Here is a 25793-nt window from a genome sequence, read left to right as displayed (position 1 = left end):
AGACACACAAACACGCAAACGCATCCACATTTGGGGCTCTATCCCTTAATCCCTCTGCCCCTTTTTCGGATCACGACTGGAGACCTTTCACTTTGATCAGCAAGTCAGTAACCAGCAAAAAGAGTTTTATTCAAGCAGATTAGTAAGTGGTTGAGGCATGACTTCTGGACAGTTTTAGCTGGAGCGAGTGAGTGCAGCTACGCTGGAGACACCCCTATACTCATCCCATTATACTCAAGCTATTTGTCTGGTTGCTATAGGGAGACACACATAGCAGCCCATTGGGAGGTGGGGGTCGGGATGGGTTTGGGTTGGGGTTGAGAGTCTGTGAGTCCTTCCAAGTCTCATGTGGAACTGTTAGGTTTTCTTTACATTTTCACACAGCGAGTTGTTGGGATCTGGAATGTGTTGCCTGAAAGGCCGGTGGAAGCCGATTCCATAACAACTTTTAAGAGAGAAGTAGATAATCATTTGGGGAGGACAAGTTTACAGGGCTATGGGGAGAGAGCGGGGGAGTGGGGTTGATTTGGAAGCTCTTTTCAAAGAGCGGTACAGACATGATGGGCCGAATGGCCTCCCTCTGTGCCGTATAATTCTATGAAGTTCTGTTTTGTTCTGTTCTGTGACTCGGCCTCTGAAGTAATCGCATTCTAAGCTGATGTAACCGTTTAGCAAAACCATTTCTCTTTTTTTTCCAAAGAAAACCTACAAAAAGCTGCTTTTAGGACAGAATTTTCCTACCCACAGGAAAGACCCTGAATTACTTTGCAAGCCAGCGAGATTCAAGGTTGCCTTTTTTCCCCCCCTCTTTTCTTTCTTGCGTTCTAGAAGTTTTCTCGAGTCACTTCGGCTCGGGATAGGCGTTGCGATTGTTCCGTGCTGGCGATTGGTTCAGGCAAATTCTCTTCTCGCCCCTAGAGTATGTCTGAAAAACAAGTACAAATGGAGGATTTTACAATGTAATTAAAATATTCCTTACATTTAACACAGCACCATTCACCTCGGGGGGACATCTCAAAGCGCTTCACGGGATCTCACTGTAAAGTGCGGTGACTGTGTGTTTGGTGGGCAGCCCAATTTGCGAACAGCGATGTCCCCCCAAACAGCCGTGAAGCGAGCGAGCGATTTTAATCTGGGGGATTGTCGGCCAGGACACTGGGAGAGAGAGAGAGGAACTCCTTCTCCTTTCCAACAGCTCCACGGGAGATTTTTAATGTCTGCCTGAACAGGGTACAGACATGTAGCACTCTCACACACACACAGACAACACTACACACACAGATAGACACACACACAGATAGACACACACACAGACTACACACACACAGACTACACTACACACACACACAGACTACACACACACACACAGACTACACTACACACACACACAGACATGTAGACACACACAGACATGCAGTGAATAAGGAAACCTAAACACAGACCATTTGGGAAGTACTCTTGTCCCATCTCCCCACTGCTGTTGTCCAGCAGGAGATAGCTGTGCAGGGCAGAGCACACAGCTTGGGGGGTGACCAGGCTCACGATCCTCTCCAGGCCGCTCTTCGCGTGTTCCTTCACAATCTCCTCACACTGAGCTGACAGAGTTTCGGGCAGCTGGGAGCACAGCTTGCTCAGCCCCTCCAGGAGGGCAAGCTGCCATTATCATATAATAATATTAATAACAACAATCATGTAATAATATTAACAATAATAATTACGTAATAATATTAACAATAATAATCATGTAATAATATTAATAACAACAACCGTGTAATAATTCTAATATATTAATATTTTCCTTGTCACAGGAAAGACCCTGTGTGTGTGTGTGTTTGTGGGGATTAAGGAAACTAAGGTTTCACCCTGACCCGCCCAGGAATCAAACCCGGGTCCTCTCGTTTACAGGGCGAGGGCTCTCACCACTGAGCTACAGGACTCCACAAACATTCCCACAGGAGATCTTTAACATCCCCCTGAACAGAGCACAGATGGGAGAGCGAGTGAGGTTTAACTTTTCATCGTCTCTGACAATGTGACGCTCTCTCTCTCTCTCTCTCTCCTCCCAGCGCTGGGCTGGAGAGTCAGCCTGGACTGTGAGCTCAGAGTCCCCAACGCGCGCGTGTGTGTGTGTGTGTGTGGGGGGGGGGGGGGGGGGGGGGGAGAGAGGGGGTTCGTAATCACGACCTCCTGACTTGGGGGCACAGGCTGGTAACTAAATACTCAGACTTACCTGAGTTTCATTCTTGCTCAAAAAGTGATCCAGCTCCACCGCGAGGTACACACAGACAGCGTGTGCCTGAGCCTGCAGGAGACATACAATCAGGCTCTCTCTCTCTCTGTCTGTGTCTGTCTCTCTCTCTCTCTCTGTCTCTCTTTCTGTCTGTCCCTCCTGATCCCAAACCCCGACCCAAGCCCTGACTGTCCAGCACCTTGAGCGACGTCCTCCCGACGTGAAAATGTCACGTAATTTGTTGTTGTTGTTGTTGCCGCCTTCAGTCAACTCTTCCCCCCAAACCCATTGGCTTCCAAACCCCAGCACATGGGCAAACCATCAACTGTCCAGTGAGTTGGGACGTCCTCCTGACGTGAAAGGCGACGTGTAAATGTAATTGTCATTGTTGTAACATCACAATAATCCTCGCACCTTTTACATTGTCAAGACATCTCAAACTGCTTCACAGGACACACTGTGATGTGCAGTGACTGTGTACTTTGTAGGCTGGGGCAGAGAACTGGTGCGAACTTTAGACATACCTGTGGTTGGGTCGGAATTTTGTTGGAAAGCAGAAGAGAGATGTCCTGTGGGCTGGAGGCGAGATGGGGCTGATTATCCTGTTTACTGTTAGATTTGCACAGATACAGCATCTTACACAGCTCATCAGGCTTCTGATGACAACAACAGGAAGAGAAACACGACGTGAGGGACTACAGTTTATGAGGAGAACAGACCAGAGAAGCTGGAACTGTTCTCCTTACAGCAGACACGGTTTAAGGGGAGATTTAATGGATGTCACAATTACGAGGGGTTTTGATAAGAGTAAATAGGGAGAAACTGTTTCTTCTGGCAGGTGAGTTGGTAACCAGAGGACACAGAATTAAGATATTTGGCAAAAGAACCAGAGGGGAGACCAGACGAGGAGACATTTTTATTTTTTTCACAGAGAGTTGTTACGGTCTGGAACGCACGGCTTTCAAAAGGGAATTGGATAGGGACTTAAAGAGGAACAATGTGCAGGGCTGTGGGGTAAGAATGGGGAAGTGGCACTAGTTGGGATAAGAGCGGGGAAGTGGAACTAGTTGGGAGTAAGAGCGGGTGAGTACGTGGCACTAGTTGGGGTAATAGTGGGGGAGTGGGGCTAGTTGGTAGCTCTTTCAAAGAACCAGCACAGGCACGATGGCCCGAATGGCCTCCTTTTGTGGAGTGACTGCGAAGCGGAATGACTGCGAGGCGGAGAGACTGCGAGGCGGAGAGACTGTGCGGACATTACCATTTTGTTCAAGAACTGGAAGGCGAGAGGGAGCAAACCGTCCACATAACTGTTGCATTGCTTCGCCCACAGAGGGACAGGGACCAGGCTACACAACTTGTGTAGAATGTTCGTCAAGCGTTGCTGCCAACACAGGAGCCAGGATCACAACATGCACTGTACACGGACACGCAATTGTCACGCACTGTACACGGACACACACTGCATACTCAACAGACATGGTGACGACTCTTACCTGCACGTCCTTACTTTGAGCCAGTGTCAGCACCTGCTGCGCAATCTTCTTGCACAGTTCACAGATCCCTTTCTCCTGTAACAAACACAAGCACAGCCTGACTCTCCTCACTGAGGCCCCAACCCCCAGCCCCCATCCCTGCCCAACCCCCCAACCCCATCCCCCAAAGCACTGCTGATGGCAGCCCAGCCTGGCCTGGCTCATGGGCAGGACCTGGAAGGGCCGACCAGTCATTGGGGGCAAGGATCCTCCTCCTCAGCTCTGTTAACCCCGCAGCCAAAGCCCTAACTAACTAACTAGGAGGGAGGTCCAAGCTGGACAAGCAGTGGGAAAGCTTGGCCAGACAGCTCTCTCTCTCTCTCTCTCTCAATGGCCAAGCTGTGTGTGGGTTTAGCTGGTTAGCCTCCAGCAGTTACCCCCAACGCACACTCTGGGCTCCCCCCCAAGCCTTGGCTCTCGAAAACCTGCACCGAATACTCTCTGGAATTAGGTAAGCACGGAGCGTCCCTCCAGGAAGAGAGAGGGAGAGAGAGAGAGAGCGCCTCCCATCCTGACAATCTATCTCTGGGATTTCCGTGTGTAAATGGGATGCAGGGAATTCTCAGTTAGGTTTGGACACTCTCAAGCAATGGTGATGGGTTTCTGCATGTGTTGTGTGAGTGTGTCAGACACCCAGCTGATCATGACGACGGGTTTCTGACACACACACACTCGCTCTCACATCTGGGTCGGAGATTAGTGGTGGGTGGTTTGTGGAGAGAGAGTGAGGGAGAAAGGGAGAGGTCACAGGGTGTTGCATTGTGTTGTGAGAGTTGAGTTGTGCGGTGAGCGAGGGAAGGGAAAGAGAGGAACTAGCTTGAGCTAGAGAAGTGTTTATTACAAATGTTTCTTAACTGAAAAGTCTTCCTCTTTTCCCCATGAGAGACACAGGGCCTGCGGTAAGTGGCTATTTACAGTGAGGTCAGGCTTTGTGTGCAAACTCAACTTCTCTTCAACAGTCAACCTCAGGTCTTAACATCAAATTCACTTCCCCTTTCTACCAACAGTCAACTTAGATCTCACTTCTGTGTCACAAACCAATCACCAACCATAGTTTCTAAATATCCTCTTCCCTCTCCATCTTTCTGTCTCCACAGCCCCCCCCCCCCCTTCCCTGTCTCTCTCTCTCTCTCCCCCCAATACCCCCACCCCTCTGTCTCTCTCCCCAAACCCCCCCCCACCTCTCTCTGTCTCTCTTTCTACCTCCACACTTTCCCCTTCTCTCTCTCCCCACCCACCCCACTTTCTGAGAGAGACTGAGAGAGGGAGAGCGCGTGTGAGTCAGTGAGAGCGGGAGAGAGAGGGGGAGTGGGAATCCTGACTGCGATCAGGAGGCAAGGACTAACGCTGGGCGGGGGGGCTTACTGTTTGGGGAGCCTGGCTGGTTAGGGTTAGGGGGTGAGGGCTAGGCTAGTGTTTGGGGCTGGCGAGTGGTTGGCTGGGGTTAGGTTTAGGGTTGTGGTTGGGGGCTGGGCTGAGGTAGGAGCTTACCGAGTGGGGAGCCTGGCTGGGTTTGGTACGAGGAGCCCAGGCTGTATTGAGACAGTGTTGGATAGCCCGACAAGCGGTGGCTGTGCTCAGGCTCTGGCACCAGTAGGCAGGGCCTCCAGCACACATCTCTATACGGGCATCAGCTCTGGCCATCACTGCGGGCACAACAACAACACCATCATCAACGTCATTAACAACAACAACATCTTCATCATCAATAATAATAATAGTAATCCTGGCATTTGGCACAGCGCCTCATCATGTCTTCAAGACATCTCAAAGCGCTTCACAGGATACACTGTAAAGTGTAGTGACTGTGCGTTTTGCGGGCAAAACGCGGCAGCCAATTGCGCCCAGCGACATCCCCACAAATAGTCGTGGGTTGAGTGACTACAATATTATTATTATTATTCATTTATTTTTGAGGTGCCGAGGCATAAAGGGATTTGTAGATGAGTGTGAAGATCTTGATACATGGTGTAGCCGTGAAGGAAGTCAGGAAGCAACTGAACTCACACACTTACACGCACACAAACCACACACTTACACACTCACACTTACTCAACCACACACTTACTCAACCACACACTTACTCAACCACACACTTATTCACTTACTCGACCACTCGACCAGGCAACTGTTGTAACCACTGCATTACAGGACTCCATATCTTTGTGACGAGCTTTGGCCAAACATATACACACACACACACCCACACTGGGCTGTGGCAATTGTCAGACCCCCATCTCTGCCCTGAGCGCTCACATGCCTGAGGTTGTGCCCCCAGTGACTGCCTTACCTGTGGCCAAGCACAACAAGCTGAGGAGGGTCAGGGTGGCCATCTCTGCTTCTTACAGCACAGCTCACTGCTCCTCTCCCAGCATTGAGCTGCTGCTTATATAGGAGCTTCCTCCTCGGCCTCCAGCCTATCACAGCCACAGCCCTGGGCGTGGGGCCCACACACCCAATACCCCACTGTCTCCCCTCCCTCCATCCCTCCCTCCCCCCCTCTTCTCTCATCTCTCCCCTCCCTCCCTTTGCTTCCCCTCCCTCCTCTCTCAGTTTTGCGAAGTCCCGCAGTGTAGTGGTTAGAGCAAAAGAACCCGGGTTCGATTTGATTCCCGGGCAGTTCAGGGCGAAACCTCAGGCAAATCCTTACGCCACACACGCCTTTGTTTCTCCAAACGGTCAGTAGGAACCCAATTTTTAGTCAATTGGGGGATCGCCTTCCAGGGGTAACAATCCCTCCAAAAAAATCAAAAAATGTGGTCACTCCATCCACGACTGTTTGTGGGACACCGCTGCGTGCAGTTGGCTGCCGCCTTTCGCCCGCAAAATAAACAGTCACTTTACAGTATATCTTGTGGCGGCTTTGAGACGGCTCAACAACGCGGTGTCGAGTGCAAGGATTTAGTATTGTTATAGTATTATTACCACCGGAAGAATAAAAAGGCACAGAAGGACAACATGTGAGCGAACTGCGCCTCCCAGAGGAAGGTTCAGGAATTGCCTCTTAGCCGAGAGTGCAAGTTACGTGAACGCACGGCCGCCTTTCACAGGACTTCCCTGTAAGGTGTAGTGACTGTGTGTTTCGTTCTGACGCCGGAGCCAATTTGCGGACCGTGCGTGACCGCAATCGGCGCCATTCGTGCGCCGCTCGCGGAGACGTCCTGTTGAAACTCCCCCGTGAAGAAAAAACCGGTGACATTTACCGACCGACCGCGTCAACTGGCGTCAAAGCTTCGCCTCGCAGTTCCGCGCTGCTACCGCCAGGTGGCGATCAGCAGCTGTGGGCATTGCAGGGGCGATGCCCTGCTCTTCCCCGGCGTGGCCACACGGCGGCGACAGTGAGCGCCCTGATCAGATATTAGCAATGAATAATTACTAATCAATAATCCTCGCAGTTTTGTACCGTCGCACTGTCGAATCGTCTCAAAGCGCTTCACAGGTTAGACCGTAAAGTGCAGTGACTGTGCGTTTCGTGGGCAAAAAAAAAAACGGCAGCCAATGGCCCTCAGCGGCGTCCCCACAAACAGTCGCGGGTTGAGCGACCAACTTTATTTGGGGGATTGCTGGCCAGGACACCGGGAAAGAGAGAGAGAGAGAGAGAAACTCCCTTCTCTTTTCGAATAACCCCGCGGCATCTTTCGCTCCCCCCAAAACATGCACAGTCACTACACTTTACAGTACGTTCTGTGAAGCGCTTTGAGACGTCTCGACGACGGGATAACGCCCACCTGAACAGGCAGACCGTGTGATTCCAACTCCTGACATGGGGCTCGAACCCACAACCTTCTGACTCGGAGGCGAGAGGCTGAGCGACTGAGCCACAGACTGATACGCAGATCAGAGGCAGCAGTCAGTGTGTGTGTGTGTGTGTGTGGGGGGGGGGGGGGTGCGTGGCTGCCCCCCCCCCCCCCCCACCACCCCCGGCTGTGTGTAAACAAACCCTCTCGGCCTCTCTGTTGCTTTAGGCAAAGCCATCAAGTGTATCAATGAAACTGTCACCTCATCACTCCTGTGTGTGATTCACAGGCAAACAGGCAGCCGGCAAATTAGCCCATCACACACTCTGTTTCCTCTGGGTGTGTGGGGGTGGGTGTGTGTGTGTGTGTCGCTCCCCCCCTCTCTCTCTCTAATGATAATAATAATCCTCGCATTTGATATAGCACCTTATTACACGCCTTTGAGACGTCTCAAAGCGCTTCACAGAATACACTGTAAATCTATATTGTATTTTGTGGGCAAAACCCGGCAGCCAATTGCGCACAGCAGCGTCTCACAAACAGCCATGGATTGAGTGACTAAATTATTATTATTATGAAGGCATTATTACCCCCGGAAAGCGATCCGCCAATCAACTAACAACTGGGTTGCCACGTACTGCTGGGTAAACAGAGGCGTGTGTGTGTGTGTGTGTGTGTGTGTGGAGTAAGGAAATTTGCCGAAGGTTTCACCCTGACCGGCCCGGGAATCGAACCTGGGTCTTCTCGCTTGCAAGGCGAGCGCTATAACCACTGAGCTACAGGACTCTCTCTCCTTCACAGCAGCCCCCCCACCCCCGGGGGCACAAAGCAGGCCTCCTCGTGTCGCCTCGCCTCGCCTCGAGGGGTCACAGTACCCCCCCGCTGACTCACTGGCTTCAGGGTGTCCGAGACGCTGCTGAAATGAGCTCCAGCCCATTACTCGCTTTTCATCAGTGAGAAAACAGCAGGAGAGCGGCCGAGAGAGAGAGAGTGTGTGTCCATGTTGATGTTCTGTGCAGAGAGGGAGAGGGTCTCAGGGAAACTCACTGGGTTTGAAGCAATATAATGATAATATAAATCAATAATAATAATCCTTGCATTTGATATAGCGCCTCATCACATCATCGAGACGTCTCAAAGCACTTCACAGGATATGAGGGGAGAGTGTGTGAGACTGTGAGTGTGTGAGAGTGTGAGACTGTGAGTGTGTGACAGTGTGAGATCGAAAGGAGAAGGAGAACCAGAGGATAAAGTGGCAGTGCCAGAGAGAGGAAGAACGAGAGAGGAGAGAGGGCGAAAGAGAGAGGAGGGAGGAGAGCGAGAGAGGAGAATGAGAGAGAGCACGAGAGAAGAAGAGAGAGAGAGAGAGAGAGTAACAGCCAAGCCACTTGTTGTGCATTTTAATTAGAGCAAACTCTATCGATAAAGTTCACCCGGGGAGTGTGTGTGTGTATATGACTGTGCGTGCGTTTGCGTGCGTATGTGTGTGTCTGCGTGTGTATGTGAGTATGTGCGTGTGTGTGTGCCCGCTCTGATCGCGGGGCCCACGCGTGCAAAAAATACATATATAACATGCCTCTTTTAAGAACGTTCCCCATATTACAGACTCACACACACACACACACACACACATAGTGAACAGATATAGGTATATAGGAAAAAACAGCTCGAGATATGGTAATTTGGGAGTGAGCGTCAGTCAGGGTGGCTGCACAGAGCTGTCAGATGATGGATGAGTGAGAATCAGCCTTGAAATTGTGCGGAAATATTCAAAAAGACATCACGCCTCTCTCTCTCTCTCTCTCTCTCTCTATTTCTCTCACTCTCTCTCTCTCTCAAAGCTCCCAGTTTCTGGACTAGCTCACCCCTTGCAGAGAAAGAGAGAGAGAAAGACAGAGAGAGAAAGCATGAGCGAGAGAGTGAGCGAGAGAGAGACAGAGAGAGAGAGAGAGAGAACGAAAGATTGCGAGAGAGTGAGAGCAAGAGAGAGAGAGAGAGAATGATATATAATTTGGTCACTCAAATATAATAATTTAATCGCTCAATCCACGGCTGTTTGTGGGGACGCTGCTGTGCGCAATCGGCTGCCGCGTTTCGCCCACAAAATATACAGTCAACTCACTTTACAGTATATCCTGTGAAGCGCTTTGAGACGCATCGAAGACGTAATAAGGCGCTGTCTCAAATGCCAGGATTATTATTATTATTTTGGAGAGCGAGCGAGCGATTGAGAGACAGAGAGCACAAGATAGAGATGGAAAGAGAGCGAGAGAGAAAGAGTGTGAGGGACACAGAGAGAGAGAGAGAGAGAGAGCGAGAGCGAGAGCGAGCGTGCAAGTCATAAACCTTGATAACTACCTTTTTTTTACCCCAAGAATTCTCAGTTTCCCTATAAAAAGAAAATTCATTTTGAATTACTAATGTAATGTCATCATTATGGTTACTAAGCATGGATGATGTATATGAGAGAAGCAACCAGCTCCTGGGAGCTTAATGAGCCATAGGATTAAATCCTAAATTTCAGCTGTGTTGGTGATTCCCTCCTGGGTTCCCAGGCTGGGGAATGTCTTGGGAAATCAAGGTGGGAAAAACACAGAGAGGCTGGCTTTACCCCTGTGCAGACACGCTCCCCTCAGAAAAGCCCACCCGACCCGAGCCTGTTAGTCCACGTCGGGGTTTAGACCCCACGCTGTACTATCACCCACAAAACACACAGTCACTACACTTTGCGGTTGTGGGACGCAGCTGTGCGCAATTGTCTGCTTCATTTCGCCCACAACACACACACAGTCACTCAACTTTACAGTATATCCCGTGAAGTACTTTGAGACGTCTCAATGACACGATAAGACGCTATATCAAATGCAAGGATTATTATTATAATTACAGTGCAATGTCCCGCTGTGAGAGGTCTGCCTGACTGAGGTGAAAGGTCCCTGTGTTAAGCGTAGGGATTATCGTACAATAACAATGCTAATAATAATTTGATACAGCACATTATCACGTCGTCGAGACGTTTCAAAGCGCTTCACAGAATGTATTGCGATCCGCCAATCGACTGACAACCGGGTTCCCAGTTACCGCTCGGTGCGGATAGAGTGAGGAAACTTGCCTAAGGTTTCGCTCTGAAACCGCCTGGGTATCGAACCCAGGTTCCCTCGCTTGCGAAGCGAGTGCCTTATCCACTGAGCCAGGCTGACACACAGCTACAGCAACAACTTGCGTTTACATGGCGCCCCTCATTGCCAGGGCAGCGCGCCAGAGCCCTCGAGAGTGGCGGAGCACGACAGCGAGCCGGGGGGAAGGTGTCCGTAAGCACGATCGAATGAGAAGGTCTATCGGGTACCGAACTGAAGCTGGGGAAGGAGGGGGCAAGGCAGAGGGAGAGAGGGAGAGAGGGAGAGAGTTTGGGGGTGTGGTGGCTGGTGGGAGAGGTCGTGAGGAACTTGAAATTGAGTCCAGGGAAGCCGAGAACTCGTGTCCACCTTGCTACCTTTTATAATTATTTCCTCCTGATCATTTTTCTTTCTGAAAGTAACAAGAGTTTTATTGCAGTAATCTATTTAATGAGGGAGCTGTCACTGCGAGACAGTTGAGTACACAGCACAAGATGCTTCGGTGCTCCTGAGTTTGGGAGTTGGGGCTGGAAGTGACAAGTCAGGCAGACGAAATGGATATTGCCGTTTAAGGGATTTTTTTTGGGGGGTCACTGTTAGTTTGAGGGAGATTCTATTTATAACGACTCAACCTTTAGCGCGCGCGTGTGTGATTGTGTGTGTGTGCGTGTGCAATTGTGTGTGTGTGTGTCGGTGTGAGTGTATGTATGTGAGCGTATGTGATTGTGTGTGCGTGTGTGTGTATGTATGTGTGTGAGTGCGTGTCTCTATGTGTGTGTGTCTGTGTGAGGAGAGATGAGAGTTATGTGGAATGGTATAGTATGGGAACAAGCTACTGTATTTTCAGCTAGAAATTAAGACTGTGGTGGGGTGGGGGGAAGGGGTGACGGACCGACTGAATAGAAGTGTTCACAATTTATAAAAACGATTTGGGATAAGGTTAACACAACAGAACATTTGTGGAGTCCTGCAGCTCAGGGGTTAGCGCCCTCGCCTCGCGAGCGAGAGGACCTGGGTTCGATTTTCGGGCAGGGTGAAACATTGAGCAAGTTTCCTTACTCCACACTCACACACACACACACGCACGCACGCCTCTGGTTACCAGCAGTCAGTAGGAACCCGGTGGTTAGGCAAGTGGCGGATCACTTTCCGGGGGCAATAATCCCTCAAAAAAAAAATTTGGTCGCTCAATCCTCGGCTGTTTGTGGGGACGCTGCTGTGCGCAATTGGCTGCCGCGTTTCGCCCACAAAATACGCAGACAATTCACTTTACAGTGTATTCCGTGAAGCGCTTTGAGACGCATCGAAGATGCGATACAGCCCAATATCAAATGCAAGGATTATTATTATTACTGTACATCGGCCCCCCACCCCCCACCGTCACCTCTCGCGCCCCCGCCTCGAGAGAACTCAATAGTGCAAGGTGCGAAACTTCAAAAAAGTCAGAGAAAGTGACAAATGGCGTCATCCCTGCGTTATTATTCTGTAATTATCTGACTCCATGGGAATCACTGAGCATGGCAAGTGTGTGTGTGTGTGTGTTGGGAGAACGTGTAGCGTTAGTTGTTAAGTGGATTTTAACTTATTATCATTTATCTTCGCAGGTTGTGTGAATGACAGGCGTGAACCGAGAACTGGGGAAGCAATGCATCATTCACATGATCGCACACACACAGACACACACACACACACACACAGACTCACACAGACACACACACACACAGACACACGCGCACACAGACACACACACGCACAGACACACAGAGACACACACACACAAACAGACACACACACAGACTCTCACAGACACACACACGCACACAAACAGACACACACACACACACACATGCACACACAGACACACGCGCACACAGACACACACAGACACACACACACACACATGCACACACAGACACACGCTCACACAGACACACACATGCACACACAGACACACGCACACATAGACATATTCAATTCCCGGGCAGAGTGAAACTTTAGGCAAATTTCCTTACTCAACACACATGCCTCTCTTTCCCTCGCAGTCAGTAAGAACCTACTTGTGAGTCCCTTTACCTATTCACAAGTAAAATTCAGTGAGTGGCCAATTCCGCCTGTCGGGTATTTATCAAGAATATTAATGTCATAAAATATTCCGCTCCCATGGACTGCGTTCTTCCCTTCACTCCCTCGAGTGACTGTCCAGCCTGGATATGTTAAGCGTTGTGTCAACCACAACAACACATGACATTTACACGGCGCCTCTCACGTCGGGAAGGACGTCCTGAGGCGCTGGACAGTCAGGGATTTGGACCCGAGCTGGGGGTTGGGATCAGGAAGGGGGTGGAGGGCAGGGAGGGTGGGGGTAGGAGGGTTGACCGAAGACGCGGTCAAAGAGGACGGCCTTGAGATGTGCCTTGAAGGAGACAAGGGAGGGAGCGAGGCAGAGGGACTGTGGGAATGGTGTTCCAAAGTGTGGGGGCAGAGAGGCTGAAGGCCTGACTGTCGATGGTGCGTTGGGCCGGGCCGGGCCGGGGGATGTGGAGCAGGTCAGAGCTCACTGAGCAGAGGGAGCGGACAGGTTAGGGAAGTTCTAACACCGGCGGTTGCTACAAACATTAAAGTGGCTGTGGGTAAATCACTGACAGGAGAGAAACCAGACACTGACTCATTCTGGCGTGAAAAGAATTTCCTCTCGTGCGACTAAATAATGAATTAAAATCGTGAAAATAACCCACTTTAACCCATTTCAATTCGGAAATCTAATGGGATTTAAACAAAAAAGCCACCACCATTTCTTTCATTAAGAAAAACAAACATACGCCGTAATAAATAACGTACATCCGTTTAAACTTAACACGTATCAAAAAATTTAGTCAATTCGCTTGGCAGGAGAGTTTGTGAAGCGCTTTGAGACGTATTTTTGAGGGCGAAGCGCGGCAGCCAATCGCGCACAGCAGTTTGAGCGGCCGCATTTTTTTTGTGAAGGGATTATTACCCCCGGAAAGCGATCCACCAATCGACTAACAAGCGGGTTCCTACTTGCTGCTGGTAAACAGGCGTGTGTGTGTGTGTGTGTGTGCGTGTGTGTGTGTGTGTGGAGTAAGCAAACTTGCCTAAGGTTTCGCCCCGACCAGGAATCAAACCCTCTCGTTTGTGAAGTGAGCGCTCTAATATAATAACACGAGGCAGTGCTGTACACTGTGCGCCTGAGGGGGGAATACAGGGACATTGAGAGAGAGATGCGATGGGCTATGTTATGTTATCGCTGTCTGGTTCTACTCACCGGATTGCCAGGATTTAGCTCCCAGGAGCAGGTTTGAGTGAGGTAAGATAAACACACGACTGTTCCTAAAAGCTACGCCTTTTTTTTTCCCCCTTGAAACAAACGCACGATTTTTTTTTGTTAAAACAATTTTCGCCGCATTATTTTGTGCAACGTTGCGCACTTTTTTTTCTTACGCGCAATTTTCCACACGTTTGCAAACAATGTTGGGACAATTTAGTTCGATTTTTGGGGGGGAATATTTGTGGTGCGTTTTATGCCCTTTCTCTGTGCACTTTTTATGTTCAATTTTTTGTCTAATTGTTGTGCGTTTTTAAAACAATTTTTGTAAAGATTTTTGTTTCAATTTTTCAACAATTTTTTGTGCCTTTTTCAGGGCATTTTTATTTGTTCAATTGTCTTGTACAGTTTTTTGGGGGGGAGCTTTTTATCAGGACAATTGTCAATTGTTTTTATTATTTTTTGTTTTTACCTTTTTATACATATATATATAACCTATGATTCGATTGAGACAAATGTCATTTCGCCCACAAAAATACAGTCAATTCACTTTATGGTGTATCCTGTGAAGCGCTTTGAGACGTCTCGAAGATGTGATAAGGTGCTGTATCAAATGCAGGGGTTATTATTATTATTATTATTACTGTATTCGTTCATTCGTCCAGATATTGCACTGAGCCAATTAGTGAGCTGTTTAAACAGGTGGGGTGGAGGCATTATTTTCTTAATTATTATCGTTATTGTTCATAATTAATATATATTTTTAAAAAATAACTTTTATGCCTGAACTTGGGAGAGTGAGCGTGTGCTTATTAAAACCATTCCCATCGCATTTATATATATATATATTTTAAGCACAAGGTCGCTTTACAACATGCCTTTGGTCGTCTCTCCTCCCCAAACCCCCCAACCCACAGAGGATTCGCTAGAATGCGCAAATGAACCTGTGTGAAGCGAAAACCCAGCCCAGTTTGTGCACAAGCCACAGACCAGCACAGGTTCATCTTGAGAGAGTCAGCAAGGAATGCCCCAGACATCAGCACAGACAGGTAAACAACAACAACAACACACACACACACACACACCCCACACAGATAACTTTCCCCTCTTGTTCTTCACCCAAAGATTATTGTTGTTTATGTTTTTGTTTGTGAGGTTACAATTGGAAACTGTGTGTGAAAGGGAATCTCTCTCTCTCTCTTTCTCTGTTCTGGGATCAAATACAACATATTAAACCCTCCAAAACTTCATCCAAAACAGCAATTTTACTGCCTCCCAAACCTTCCCGATGTGACCCACTCCCAGTCTCCAGGTCTCTCTCTGTCTGTGTCTCCCTCTCTCTCTCTCTGTACGTTTGTCTCTGTGTCTGTCTGTATGTCTCTGTGTCTGTACGTTTGTCTCTGTGTCTGTCTGTTTGTCTCTGTGTCTGTCTCTCTGTCCTTCGCTGTGTTTTATGTAGGAACAGAGAATATTCCTATTTCTGGATGACCAGTTTGTGTGTGTGTGTGTGTTTCATATATATTTTTCAAGTAAATTAAATGTTTTCAGAGAGAGAGAGACAGACAGAAAGAGACAGACAGAGAAAGAGAGACAGAGACAGACAGAGAGAGAGAGAGACAGAGACAGAGAGAGACAGACAGACAGAGAGAGAGACAGAGAGAGAGACAGAGAGACAGAGAGAGGGGGTTGACAGCTAATGTTATAATCAGTTTGTAACTAACATACAGCAAAGCTGCCCGTGAATTCCTGATTGTAATCATATTTATCATTAAATACAAAGTGGGATTTTTAATTTTTGTTCTCGTTTGTAATGTTACAATTAAATAGAAAGTGGTTTATACTTTTGATTCCGGATTGTAATCATAACAACAACAATAATAATTAGATTAAAAAAAGACACTGAAACCTGGGATTCCAGATTGTAATAATAATACTACTTACAATAATAATAATAATAATGGTACAAAGTGAGATGTGGTGTAATTCTGTTTGCAATGTCACAATCAGATACAACGTGAATTCATACTTTGGATTTCAGGTTATGGTGATGTGTATACTCGGGATGTGGAGGATTCAATTTATTATGTTTTTGTAGTGTTAGAATTGGACACAAAGTAAACGTACATTTGGATTTCCGAATTGTACTCATAATATTTACAATTGGTTTCCAAATAAGACTGGACCTGATCTGTGTTTTTTTTCCCCCCAACGTTATCATTGGGTAACAAAGTTGAATTTACGCTTTGGTTTCGGATCGCAAACCGTATTTATAATTAAACATAAAGTTGGATTTAATTTGTTGTGGTTTGTAATGCTGTGGGTTGATACGGAATGAATTTGTGTACTGGTTGTTATTTATTCCGGATTGTGACAGCAATGCTAACACTTGATTACGAGGTGAATTAACGTGTAGTTGGTTGGATCTCAGGTTGTGGTAATAATAGTGAGATCGAGAAGCAAAAGGATATTTAAGTTGAATTCGTTTCTCAGGTTGTAAATCGGACTCAGAGTGAAGTCGGGCTTTGATTTCGGGTTAGAACCATATTTATGGTAACGATAGTCACAATAAATTACTGAGTGATTTAATCCCAGTCAGTAATAAAGGTGGTCAGAAGGTTGTGTAGGGAACTGGTGAGTGAGGACAGTGTGTGTGTGTGTGTGTGGGGGGGGGTAATATGTGTGTGGGAGGGGGTTTTGTCTCTGTGGGGAGGGGATATATATATATATATATAAATATGTGTGTGTCTGTGTCTGTCCAGGGAGTTTGTGTCAGGGATTTTAACGTGTTATTTTTTTTCTGTGAGTGTTTTTTGATTGTGTATTTGTGTGTGTGTGTGTGTGTGTATGTGTGTGTATGTGTATGTGTATGTGTGTACGTGTGTGTGTGTGTGTGTATATATATATGTTTGTGTGTGTGTAAGGAGTTGTGTTGGGCTTAAATGTGTGGCGTTATGTAGGTGTGTGCGCAATTGTGTGCGTGTGTGTGTGTGTTGTGGGGAGAAATTGCACGTTTTAATGCATTGCATTCGATAATTAACGAAATCGCAAATGATTCGTTTCGAAGTAAGCCTTTTTGGGGCGGTTTCAACGAGTTCGGGGCGTTTTATTTCTAAAATAACTGGTTCATCGCATAAAAAACGTGCGTGTAAAAGCCCCACACAAATCGTGATTTGTTGTGTGTGTGTCTGTGTGGTATATATATATATATGTGTGTGTGTGTGTGTGTATGTAGTGGAATAATATGATTATATTTGTGATTTAAAGTCACAAAATAAAGCAGACAAATCCTTTAAAGTAAAACTAATCTATTGTTTCCCAAACCAGACGGTGATTGTTTTCTTCCATGTATTTTTGCGCGAATGAACGTGGGTATATACATTAAAAAAATCTGCTTTATTTTATTTTATTTTATTTTAAGTTAAATTAAAAACATTAGCGGAGCTCTGCCCGGGGTTGTAAGCTTGTGACCTGGGACTGAACTGGGAAGTTTGTCAATAGCTCGTGAGAAACCAGGATAAAGTGAGGACAAATCCGGAATGAACCTGACTCAACCCCAGGGACAGGGACAGGGGGAGAGGGAGAGAGACAGACCTCCTGCTTCAGTCTGTTATACAGTGTTATATGCAGTGCTGTGTGTGGTCAGGGCAGTCAGGGGGTTGTGGGTTCAAGTCCCCAAGTCAAGGGCTTTGGAATCACACAGTCCAGACTGAAGCTCCAGCACAGTGCTGGGGGGGGGGGAGAGAGATACCGAGAGCGCGTGGGAGAGAGAGAGAGAGAGCGCGTGGGAGAGAGAGAGAGAGAATGCGCTGGGTGTGGGGGGGGAGAGAGACCGAGAGCGCGTGGGAGAGAGAGAGAGAGAACGCGCTGGGTGTGGGGGGGGAGAGAGACCGAGAGCGCGTGGGAGAGAGAGAGAGAGAACGCGCTGGGTGTGGGGGGGGAGAGAGACCGAGAGCGCGTGGGAGAGAGAGAGAGAGAACGCGCTGGGTGTGGGGGAGAGAGAGACCGAGAGCGCGTGGGAGAGAGAGACCGAGAGCGCGTGGGAGAGAGAGAGAGAGAACGCGCTGGGTGTGGGGGGGGAGAGAGACCGAGAGCGCGTGGGAGAGAGAGAGAACGCGCTGGGGGAGAGAGAGAGACAGCGCTGGGGGTGGAGGGCGGGAGGGAGAGAGAGAGTGCTGGGGGGGGGGGGGGGAGAGAGAGAGAGAGCACGCGCGCGCTAGGGGGTGGGGGGAGAGAGCTGGGGAGGGATTAGAGAAAGAGAGCGCTGGTGGGGTTGGGGTGGGGGGAGAGAGAGAGAGAGAGGGAAAGAGAGATATCCTTTTTGGATGAGACGTTAAACCTCACTCCCTGTCTGAGCCCCGTTCAGGCATCTGTTAAAGAGCTCCCGTGGCACTGTTGGAAAAGACGAGGGAGGTTTTCTCTCTCTGTCTCCCCCGGTCTCTTGGCCATCAATCCCCCAGATAAAATTACCCCACTCACTCACTCACTCACTCACTCACTCTACGACTGGCTGCCGAGTTTCGCCCACAAAACAGTCACTACACGTTACAGTATATCCTGCGAAGCGCTTTGAGACGTCTCAAAGACGTGATAAGGCGCTGTATCAAATGCAAGGATTATTACTATCATCGTGAGTGTGGTATAGTGCTGTGTGTGTGTGTGTTTAAGTGTGAGTGTGTATGAGTGTGTGTGTGTGTGAGTGAGTGTTTGTGGGTGTGAGTGTGTGTGGGTGTGAGTGAGTGTGTGTGTGTGTGTGTGTGAGTGTGTGTGTGTGTGAGTGAGTTGACGTGTCTCTCTCTCTCAGGGCACGGAGGACTGAACCAGTTGGGAGGGATGTTTGTGAACGGGCGGCCACTGCCTGACGTGGTGAGACAGCGCATTGTGGACCTGGCGCATCAGGGCGTCCGTCCCTGTGACATCTCCCGCCAACTGCGGGTCAGCCACGGCTGTGTCAGCAAGATCCTGGGCAGGTCAGTACAGGCACACAGGGGCACACAGCCACACACAGGTACATAGGTACACACAGGCACACAGCCACACACAGGCACACAGATGTTGGCACTGACATTGACTAGACTCTGACACGTTGTGGACTGAGTGTTGGTGTTAGTGTTAGTGTGGGTGTTGGTGTGGGTGTTGGTTGGTGTGGGTGTTGGTTGGTGTGAGTGTTGGTATGGGTGTTGGTGTTAGTGTTGGTGTGGGTGTTGGTCTTAGCATTGGTGTGGGTGTTGGTATGGGTGTTGGTGTTAGTGTTGGTGTTGGTGTGGGTGTTGGTGTTAGCATTGGTGTGGGTGTTAGCATTGGTGTTAGTGTTGGTGTGGGTATTAGTGTTGGTGTTAGCATTGGTGTGGGTGTTGGTGTGGGTGTTAGCATTGGTGTTATTGTTTGTGTGGGTGTTGGTGTTAGCATTGGTGTGGGTGTTGGTGTGGGTGTTAGTGTTGGTGTGGGTGTTAGTGTTGGTGTGGGTGTTGGTGTTGGTGTGGGTGTTGGTGTTAGCATTGGTGTTGATGTTAGAATTGGTGTTGGTGTTAGCGTTGATGTGGCTGTGGGTGAGTCTCTGACACTCTCTGACTGTGTGGCAGGTACTATGAGACGGGCAGTATTCGGCCGGGGGTGATCGGAGGCTCCAAGCCCAAGGTGGCCACCCCCAAGGTGGTGGAGAACATCGCTGAGTACAAGCGACAGAACCCCACCATGTTCGCCTGGGAGATCCGTGACCGGCTGTTGGCGGAGGGCGTGTGTGACAGCGACACTGTGCCCAGTGTCAGCTCCATCAACAGGTGGGGGGTGGGGAGGAGGGGGCTGCACGTCATAACAACACACGGGGGCGGGGGAAGTCCTGTAGCTCAGTGGTTGGAGCTCTCGCTTCACAAGCCAGAGGACCCAGGTTCGATTCCCGGGCAGATCAGGTTAGGGCGAAACCTTCGGCAAGTTTCCTTACTCCACACACACACACACACACGCGCCTCTGTTTACCGGCAGTCAGTAGGAACTCGCTTGTTAGTCGATTGGCGGATCACTTTCTGGGGACAATGATCCCTTTAAAATTTGGTCATCGATCCCCCGACTGTTGGTGGGGGACGCTGCTGAGTACAATTGGGCTGCCGCCTTTCGCCCGCAAAACGCGCAGTCACTACGCTTCACAGTGCGTTCCGTGAAGCCCTTTGAGACGTCGCGATGAGGCGCGACGAGGCGCCGGGTCAAATGCAAAGGATTATTGTCATCGTTATCATAAATTGTGCTGCCGCATTCCGCCCACGGGAAAAAAAATACACGGTCTCCGCACTTCGCGAGCGCTTTGAGGGACGTCCTCCTGACGCGAGAGGCTTTGCTGCGCGAACCCAAAGTGTCGTGTTTTTTCAGGATTATAAGGACAAAAGTACAGCAGCCGTTTCACCTGCCCCTCGAGGAACATTTAAGCACGAGACTGAGCCCAGTGCACACCCTGGGTGAGTATCTGTCACTGACCTGTCCGCTCCCTCCGCTCGGCGGGCTCCGGCTCTGCTCCACGTTCCCCACCGTCAGCGAGCGAGTGCCTTGGGCCGTCCTCCTGACGTGAAAAGGTGCCGCGTAAATACACCCATGTTGTTGGTGTCGTTGTTGTTGTTGTTTACAGTCCCCAACTCCACGGTGACGCCACCCGAGTCCCCGCCCGCCACGGACTCTCAGGCCCCGGCCTACTCCATCAACGGCCTCCTCGGCCTCGTCCAGCCCGGCAGCCACAGCAAGAGGAAACTGGCCGAGAGTGAGCGACCGACCGACCGCACACCCGCATACACACGCTACACGGGACACACACACACACGTCTCTAGCACGCGCGCCTGTCACACCCACCGCACGTGCTCCCTCGCACACACACACACACGCGCGCGCGCACCCTCGCAGGCCCGCGCCCCTCTGTTTGCCAGCAGTAAGCAGGAACCCTGGTTGGTTAGTCGATTTTGGCGGATCGCTCTCCGGGGGAAAATAATCCCTTCAGAGTAACGATGCGGTCACTCGATCCACGGCTGTGTGCGGGGGAACGCTGCTGTGTGCAACCGGCTGCCGTGTTTCGCCCACAAAATACGCGGTCGCTAGACTTTTATGGAGTGTATTCTGTGAAGCGCTCTGAGACGTCACGAAGATGTGACAATCAACTTGGAAGGATTATTATTCTTATTATCTGCGTCCGTCACACACTCCGAGCACACACTCAGACAGAGGGTGGGGGAGTTTGGGGGGGGGGGGGGGGACATACACACGCACAGACATACACACACACAGACACACACGCGCAGACGTACACGCACACGGAGCTGACAGTTTTGTTTCCCCCGCGGTGCCCAGGTGAGGATGACGGCTGCCCGCTGACGGGGGGCACACAGCCCGCACCTGCTGGGGGGGGCTCTCGCAAGCGGCTCCGCGGGGACACCTTCTCCCGCCAGCTGGAGGTGCTGGACTGTGCCTTCGAGCGCCAGCCTTACCCTGACGTCTTCTCCCCCCCGCCTGGGCACAGCAAGGCAGAGCAGGTGAGAAGCCGCGGGCGTCCGACACGCGTGGAAACCCGTCACCGTTGCTTAAGAATATCCAAACCCAACTGAGCATTCCCCACATCCCACCTACACACGGAAAGAGATGGATTGCTGGAATGGAACGCTCTCTCTCTCTCCCCCTCCCTGGAGGGACGCCCGCTGCTTACTTAATTTCTAGATACTATTAGGTGCAGGTTGGTGAGAGCCAAGGCTTGTCGGGGGGGGGGGGGGGAGCCCAGAGTATGGGTTGGGGGTAACTGCTGGAGTCTAACCAGCGGAAACCACACAGCTCGCCATTGAGAGCGCTGCCTACCTGCCCAGCTTTCCCGCTGCTTGTCCAGCCAGGACTACCCTCCCCGTTAGTTAGGGGCTTTGGCTTACCAGGTACTTGCTTTGCAGGACGCTGCCATGCGCAACTGGCTGCCGCGTTTCGCCCACAAAACACAGTCACTGCGCTCTACAGTATATCCTGTGAAACGCTTTGAGACGACTCGAAGACGTGATAAGGCGCTGTATCAAATGGAAGGATTATTATCAGCCTCTCTCTCTCTCTCTCTCTCTCTCTGCGTGTCACACACGCACACAGTCGCCTCTGTACCCTGCCCCTGCGCTGACTAACGGACTGGAGGAAGGGAAGTCGGGTCTGGCCTCCAGCTCAGCCCTTCCACGAAATATCTGCAACTCACAGACCTACAGCGTGGTGACAGGTGAGTTCTCTGTGGCTCGGTGGTGAGAGCCCTCGCCTCGCAAGCAAGAGGACCCCGGGTTCGATTCCCGGGTGGGTCAGGTCAGGGCGAAACCTTGTTCCAAGTTTCCTTCCTCCAGTAGGAACCCGCTTGTTCGGCGACTGAGGGGATCGCTTTCCAGGAACAATGATCCCTTCCAAGATAAATATAAAATTTGGTCACGCAATCCACGGCTGTTTGTGGGGCGCTGCTGTGCGCAGTTGGCTGCCGCATTTCTTTTAACGTCAGCATGACCGGGGCACGGACTGGGAGTGAGTGAGGTTTTTGACGCCTAATCCGAAGGAAGGCATCTCCGACAATGCAGAGCTCTCTCTCTCTCTCTCTGTCTCCCCCCCCACCCCAGCGCTGCACTGGAGCGTCAGCCTGGACTGTGAGCTCAGAGTCCCCGAAAGCACTAACATTAACCTCTGCTGTTTTGTTCACTCTAGGGCGTGAGATGGTAAGGTCTACATTGCCAGGATATCCTCCTCACGTCCCTGGCAATGGGCAAGGCAGTTACAACACCTCAACCATCACTGGCATGGTCTCCGGTTGGTCTGCGTGTGTGTGTGTGTGTGTGTGTGTGTGAAACACCCTCCCTCTCTCCCTCCACCTTGCCCCTTCCTTCCCTATCTTCAGGTCGCGAGGGGGAGGGGGGGGGGCGTTAATGATTGAGCCGAGACCGTTACAGACGTCACCGCTCGCCCTGACCTGGCTTGTTTGACGCGTTGCCGGGGGCGACGGCTGCCAAGCGTGTAATGGAATTCCTGGGCCCCCGTCCCACGCGGGGGGAGAGAAAGAGAGAGAGAGTGTGGGGGCGGGTGGGGTGGGGTGGGGAGAGAGAGAGAGAGGGAGATGGAGAGTGAGGGGAGGGAGCAAGGAGGGGAATGAGGGGAGGGGGTGGTGGGGGAGGGGGAACGAGGGGGAGAGAGCGAGGGCGGGGGGGGGGGGGGTGGGAGAGAAAGAGAGAGAGAGCGAGCGAGATGGGAGGAGAGAGGGAGAGGGAGAGCCAGGGAGGGAGAGTGGGGGAGAGAGAGGGGGAGAGAGAGGTGGGGTGTGAGGGTAAGAGGAGTGTATCTGATGTATCCACCCCCTGGCGAGCGGGCGGAGGGGCTCTGATGTGATGTGATGACTATGTTGTGTTCCTGTTGCAGGGAGCGAGTTCTCCGCCAGTCCCTACACACACTACACGTCCTACACCGATTCCTGGAGATTCCCCAGCCCCGGATTAATCAGTAAGCCCGTAACCCAAACCTGGCCGCTCTCGAACTTTATTAACTCTCTCTCTCTCTCTCTCTCTCTCCCTCTCTCTCTCTATCGCTCTCTCTCGTTCTTCTCTCTCCCTCCCTCTCTCTCTCTCTCCCTCCCTTTACCTTTCTCTTTCCCCCCCCACTCGATTTGGCGTTGAGGCACAGGTCGGCCGTGATCTAATGGAATGGTGGGACGGGCTCGAGGGGCTGAATGGCTTCCTCCTGTTCCTACGTTCTCCTGCCCTTTTTCTCTCCCCCCCCCCCCCCACTCTCTCTCTGTCTCCCTCGCCCTCCCCCTCCCTCTCCACCCATCCATCCTTCTCAATTGCCCCCTCTTTTTCTTCCTCCCTCCCTTCCCTCTCTGACCCTGGGCCTGACCTCTGGCCCCAATCGAGGCCTTGTGCTCAGGCTTGTGTCTGTTCCCTTTCAGGTTCTCCCTATTACTACAGCTCAGGCTCCCGGCCCAGCGGCCCCGCAGCGGCCTCCGCTCCCTACGACCACCTCTAGTCGCCCCGGCAACCGGGAGTGTTGCCGAGGGAAGCCTGGCCCCCTAGGCCCGGGGGTGACGATGTGGGGGAGGGGGTGTGGGGGGAGGCGAGAGGTGGGTGGAGGTTGGGTGTGGGAGGAGAACCATTTGTTTCAGACCAAAGGAAAAGGAGACAAGACAGCGGAGAGGAGAGGAGAGGAGCGACGGGGCAAAGGGGACAGGACCTGGGCAACAAGGGGAGAGAGATAAACCAGCCAATTGCCCCCTCTCTCTGGGGGGGGGGGCGGACATTTTGACAAGGACAAAAGTTGCATTGGATTTACCACATGCCATCTCTCTCTCTCTCTCTCTCTCTCTCTCTCAAAGCACGGAGACTCCAATAAGGATAATTCCTGGAGTTGTTGCCTGTTGAGTACAGTTGGAGCATTGACAATGTGTGTTTGGTTCCCTTCCACCCCTCCTCCCCCCACCTCCTCGTTTGCCCCTCTACGAAGAGAGAGGAGAGAGGGGCAAACAGCCGGGCTCCATTGGAAACCAACCCCTCTCCTACCCCCAACGCCAGCAACAAAAACTTGCATTTACATAACATAGCACCCTGTCAGAGCACTTGACAGTGGTGGAGCACGAGGCCAAGCTGGGGGTGGGGGGGGGTGGGGTGTATGTGTGGGGGGGGGGGGGGGGAGTGATGGTAGGCACGGTCAGAGAAAAAGGTCTTCAGGCTCGACCTGAAGATGGGAAATGCCAACCAAATCAACACCACCACCACCACAACATCAACAGCAATGCTTCATCGCTTCCCACGAGCATCGAAACCTCCCCCCCAGTGACCGTCTGAGGACACTACGTGACAACAGACTTTGTTCACGACTATTCGTTCCGTTACGAAGACGAGAGCGAGACACGAGGAAGGGAGAGGGAGAGAGAGAGGGAACTCCAAGTCTGTGCAGGCCAGGACTTTGTCCCGTTGCTCCCAGGTTGCACTGAACTCAACTCAACTCAAGCTCCTTTGAAGCTTTGAGGAAACACGTCCATTAACGCTGGTCTCCTGGGAAACACGGAGCAAGCAAACTTCCGGAAGGATGGTGACTAGCTTTAACGCCTCCCACCCCCCGCCCCCCCTCTCGGATTCCCTGTTCAACATTCACCGGAAATGGACTCTTTAAAGCCAACGGCTTGGAGACATCCGAAGGGTTGTATGTTTCGGGGGCGGGGGAGAGGGAAAGGAGGGAAAACAGGCTACAGTCTGCCCGTTCAGTTCGGAGAACATTCCACTCCAGGTTTTGTTTTATACCACCATCACGCCAACAACATGTATGTTAGGCATTAAGGAGGCACGTTTTAAACTCCATGTAGCATGATCGAACGACGGAAATAAAAGTTTAAACAGTTACTTTCAGGATCAGTTAATGTATTTTTTCGGTTGAACTCCTGCCTCTCAGGCCTTGTTACAACAATCCTTTTCCATTTTGATTCTTACAGCGCCTTTTGCATCAACAGGACGTCTCAAAGTGTAGTGACTGTGTAGTCAGTGGAGGCCCTGTCCTTCTGATGAGATGTTAAGCCTCACTCCATCCCCCCCCCCCCGTCTGTGCCCTGTTCAGGATAATAATCCTCGCATTCGATACGGCGCCTCATCACGTCGAGGCGTCTCAAAGCGCTTCACAGGATATACTGCAAAGTGTAGTGACTGTGTGTATATTGTAGGTGAAAGGCGGCAGCCAATTAATTGCGCACGGCAGCGTCCCACAAGCAGCCATGACCAGATTATTATTTCGGTTATTTGTTTTCGAGGGATTATTTCCCCTGCTGCCAATCGATTTCACTGGGTTCCTACTTACTGCCAAGTAAACAGAGGGGAGTGTGCTGAGTAAGGAAACTCGCCTAAGGTGTCACCCTGACACGGCCGGGAATCGACTCCCAACCA

The 25793-nt window shown here is 50.7% G+C and overlaps 1 protein-coding gene and 1 long non-coding RNA gene across 4 annotated transcripts; one reads left to right on the top strand and one right to left on the bottom strand.

The window, feature by feature from the left end:
- Positions 1 to 108: 108 nt before the first annotated feature.
- sftpbb lies at positions 109 to 6149 on the bottom strand. The gene is made up of 8 exons (XR_006085819.1): positions 6053 to 6149; positions 5254 to 5408; positions 3724 to 3798; positions 3489 to 3611; positions 2755 to 2886; positions 2231 to 2302; positions 1443 to 1653; positions 109 to 925 (listed from the first exon to the last, which is right to left on the bottom strand). It is a non-coding gene; the product is annotated as a surfactant protein Bb (long non-coding RNA).
- Positions 6150 to 13709: 7560 nt separating this feature from the next.
- On the top strand, positions 13710 to 23891 carry LOC103174080 (paired box protein Pax-2-B). 3 transcript variants are annotated; one of them, XM_042344492.1, is made up of 11 exons: positions 13710 to 13940; positions 14816 to 14947; positions 18700 to 18865; positions 19478 to 19675; positions 20259 to 20344; positions 20512 to 20640; positions 21223 to 21404; positions 21994 to 22114; positions 22582 to 22683; positions 23287 to 23367; positions 23813 to 23891. In XM_042344492.1, the coding sequence occupies exons 2-11, from the start codon at positions 14923 to 14925 to the stop codon at positions 23887 to 23889; spliced, it is 1167 nt and encodes a 388-aa protein (XP_042200426.1). In that variant the 5' UTR covers positions 13710 to 13940; positions 14816 to 14922; the 3' UTR covers positions 23890 to 23891. The 3 variants fall into 3 exon arrangements, with proteins under 3 accessions (XP_042200426.1, XP_042200428.1, XP_042200427.1); XM_042344494.1 differs by having other exon boundaries at positions 14754 to 14947; XM_042344493.1 differs by lacking the exon at positions 13710 to 13940 and having other exon boundaries at positions 14695 to 14947.
- The last annotated feature ends 1902 nt before the right edge of the window (positions 23892 to 25793 follow it).

Source organism: Callorhinchus milii, unplaced genomic scaffold (genome assembly GCF_018977255.1).
Source record: "Callorhinchus milii isolate IMCB2004 unplaced genomic scaffold, IMCB_Cmil_1.0 Scaffold28, whole genome shotgun sequence".
Taxonomy (NCBI): domain Eukaryota; kingdom Metazoa; phylum Chordata; class Chondrichthyes; order Chimaeriformes; family Callorhinchidae; genus Callorhinchus; species Callorhinchus milii.
Note: the sequence above shows the minus strand (reverse complement) of the source record. Positions and strands in the feature narration are given on the sequence as shown.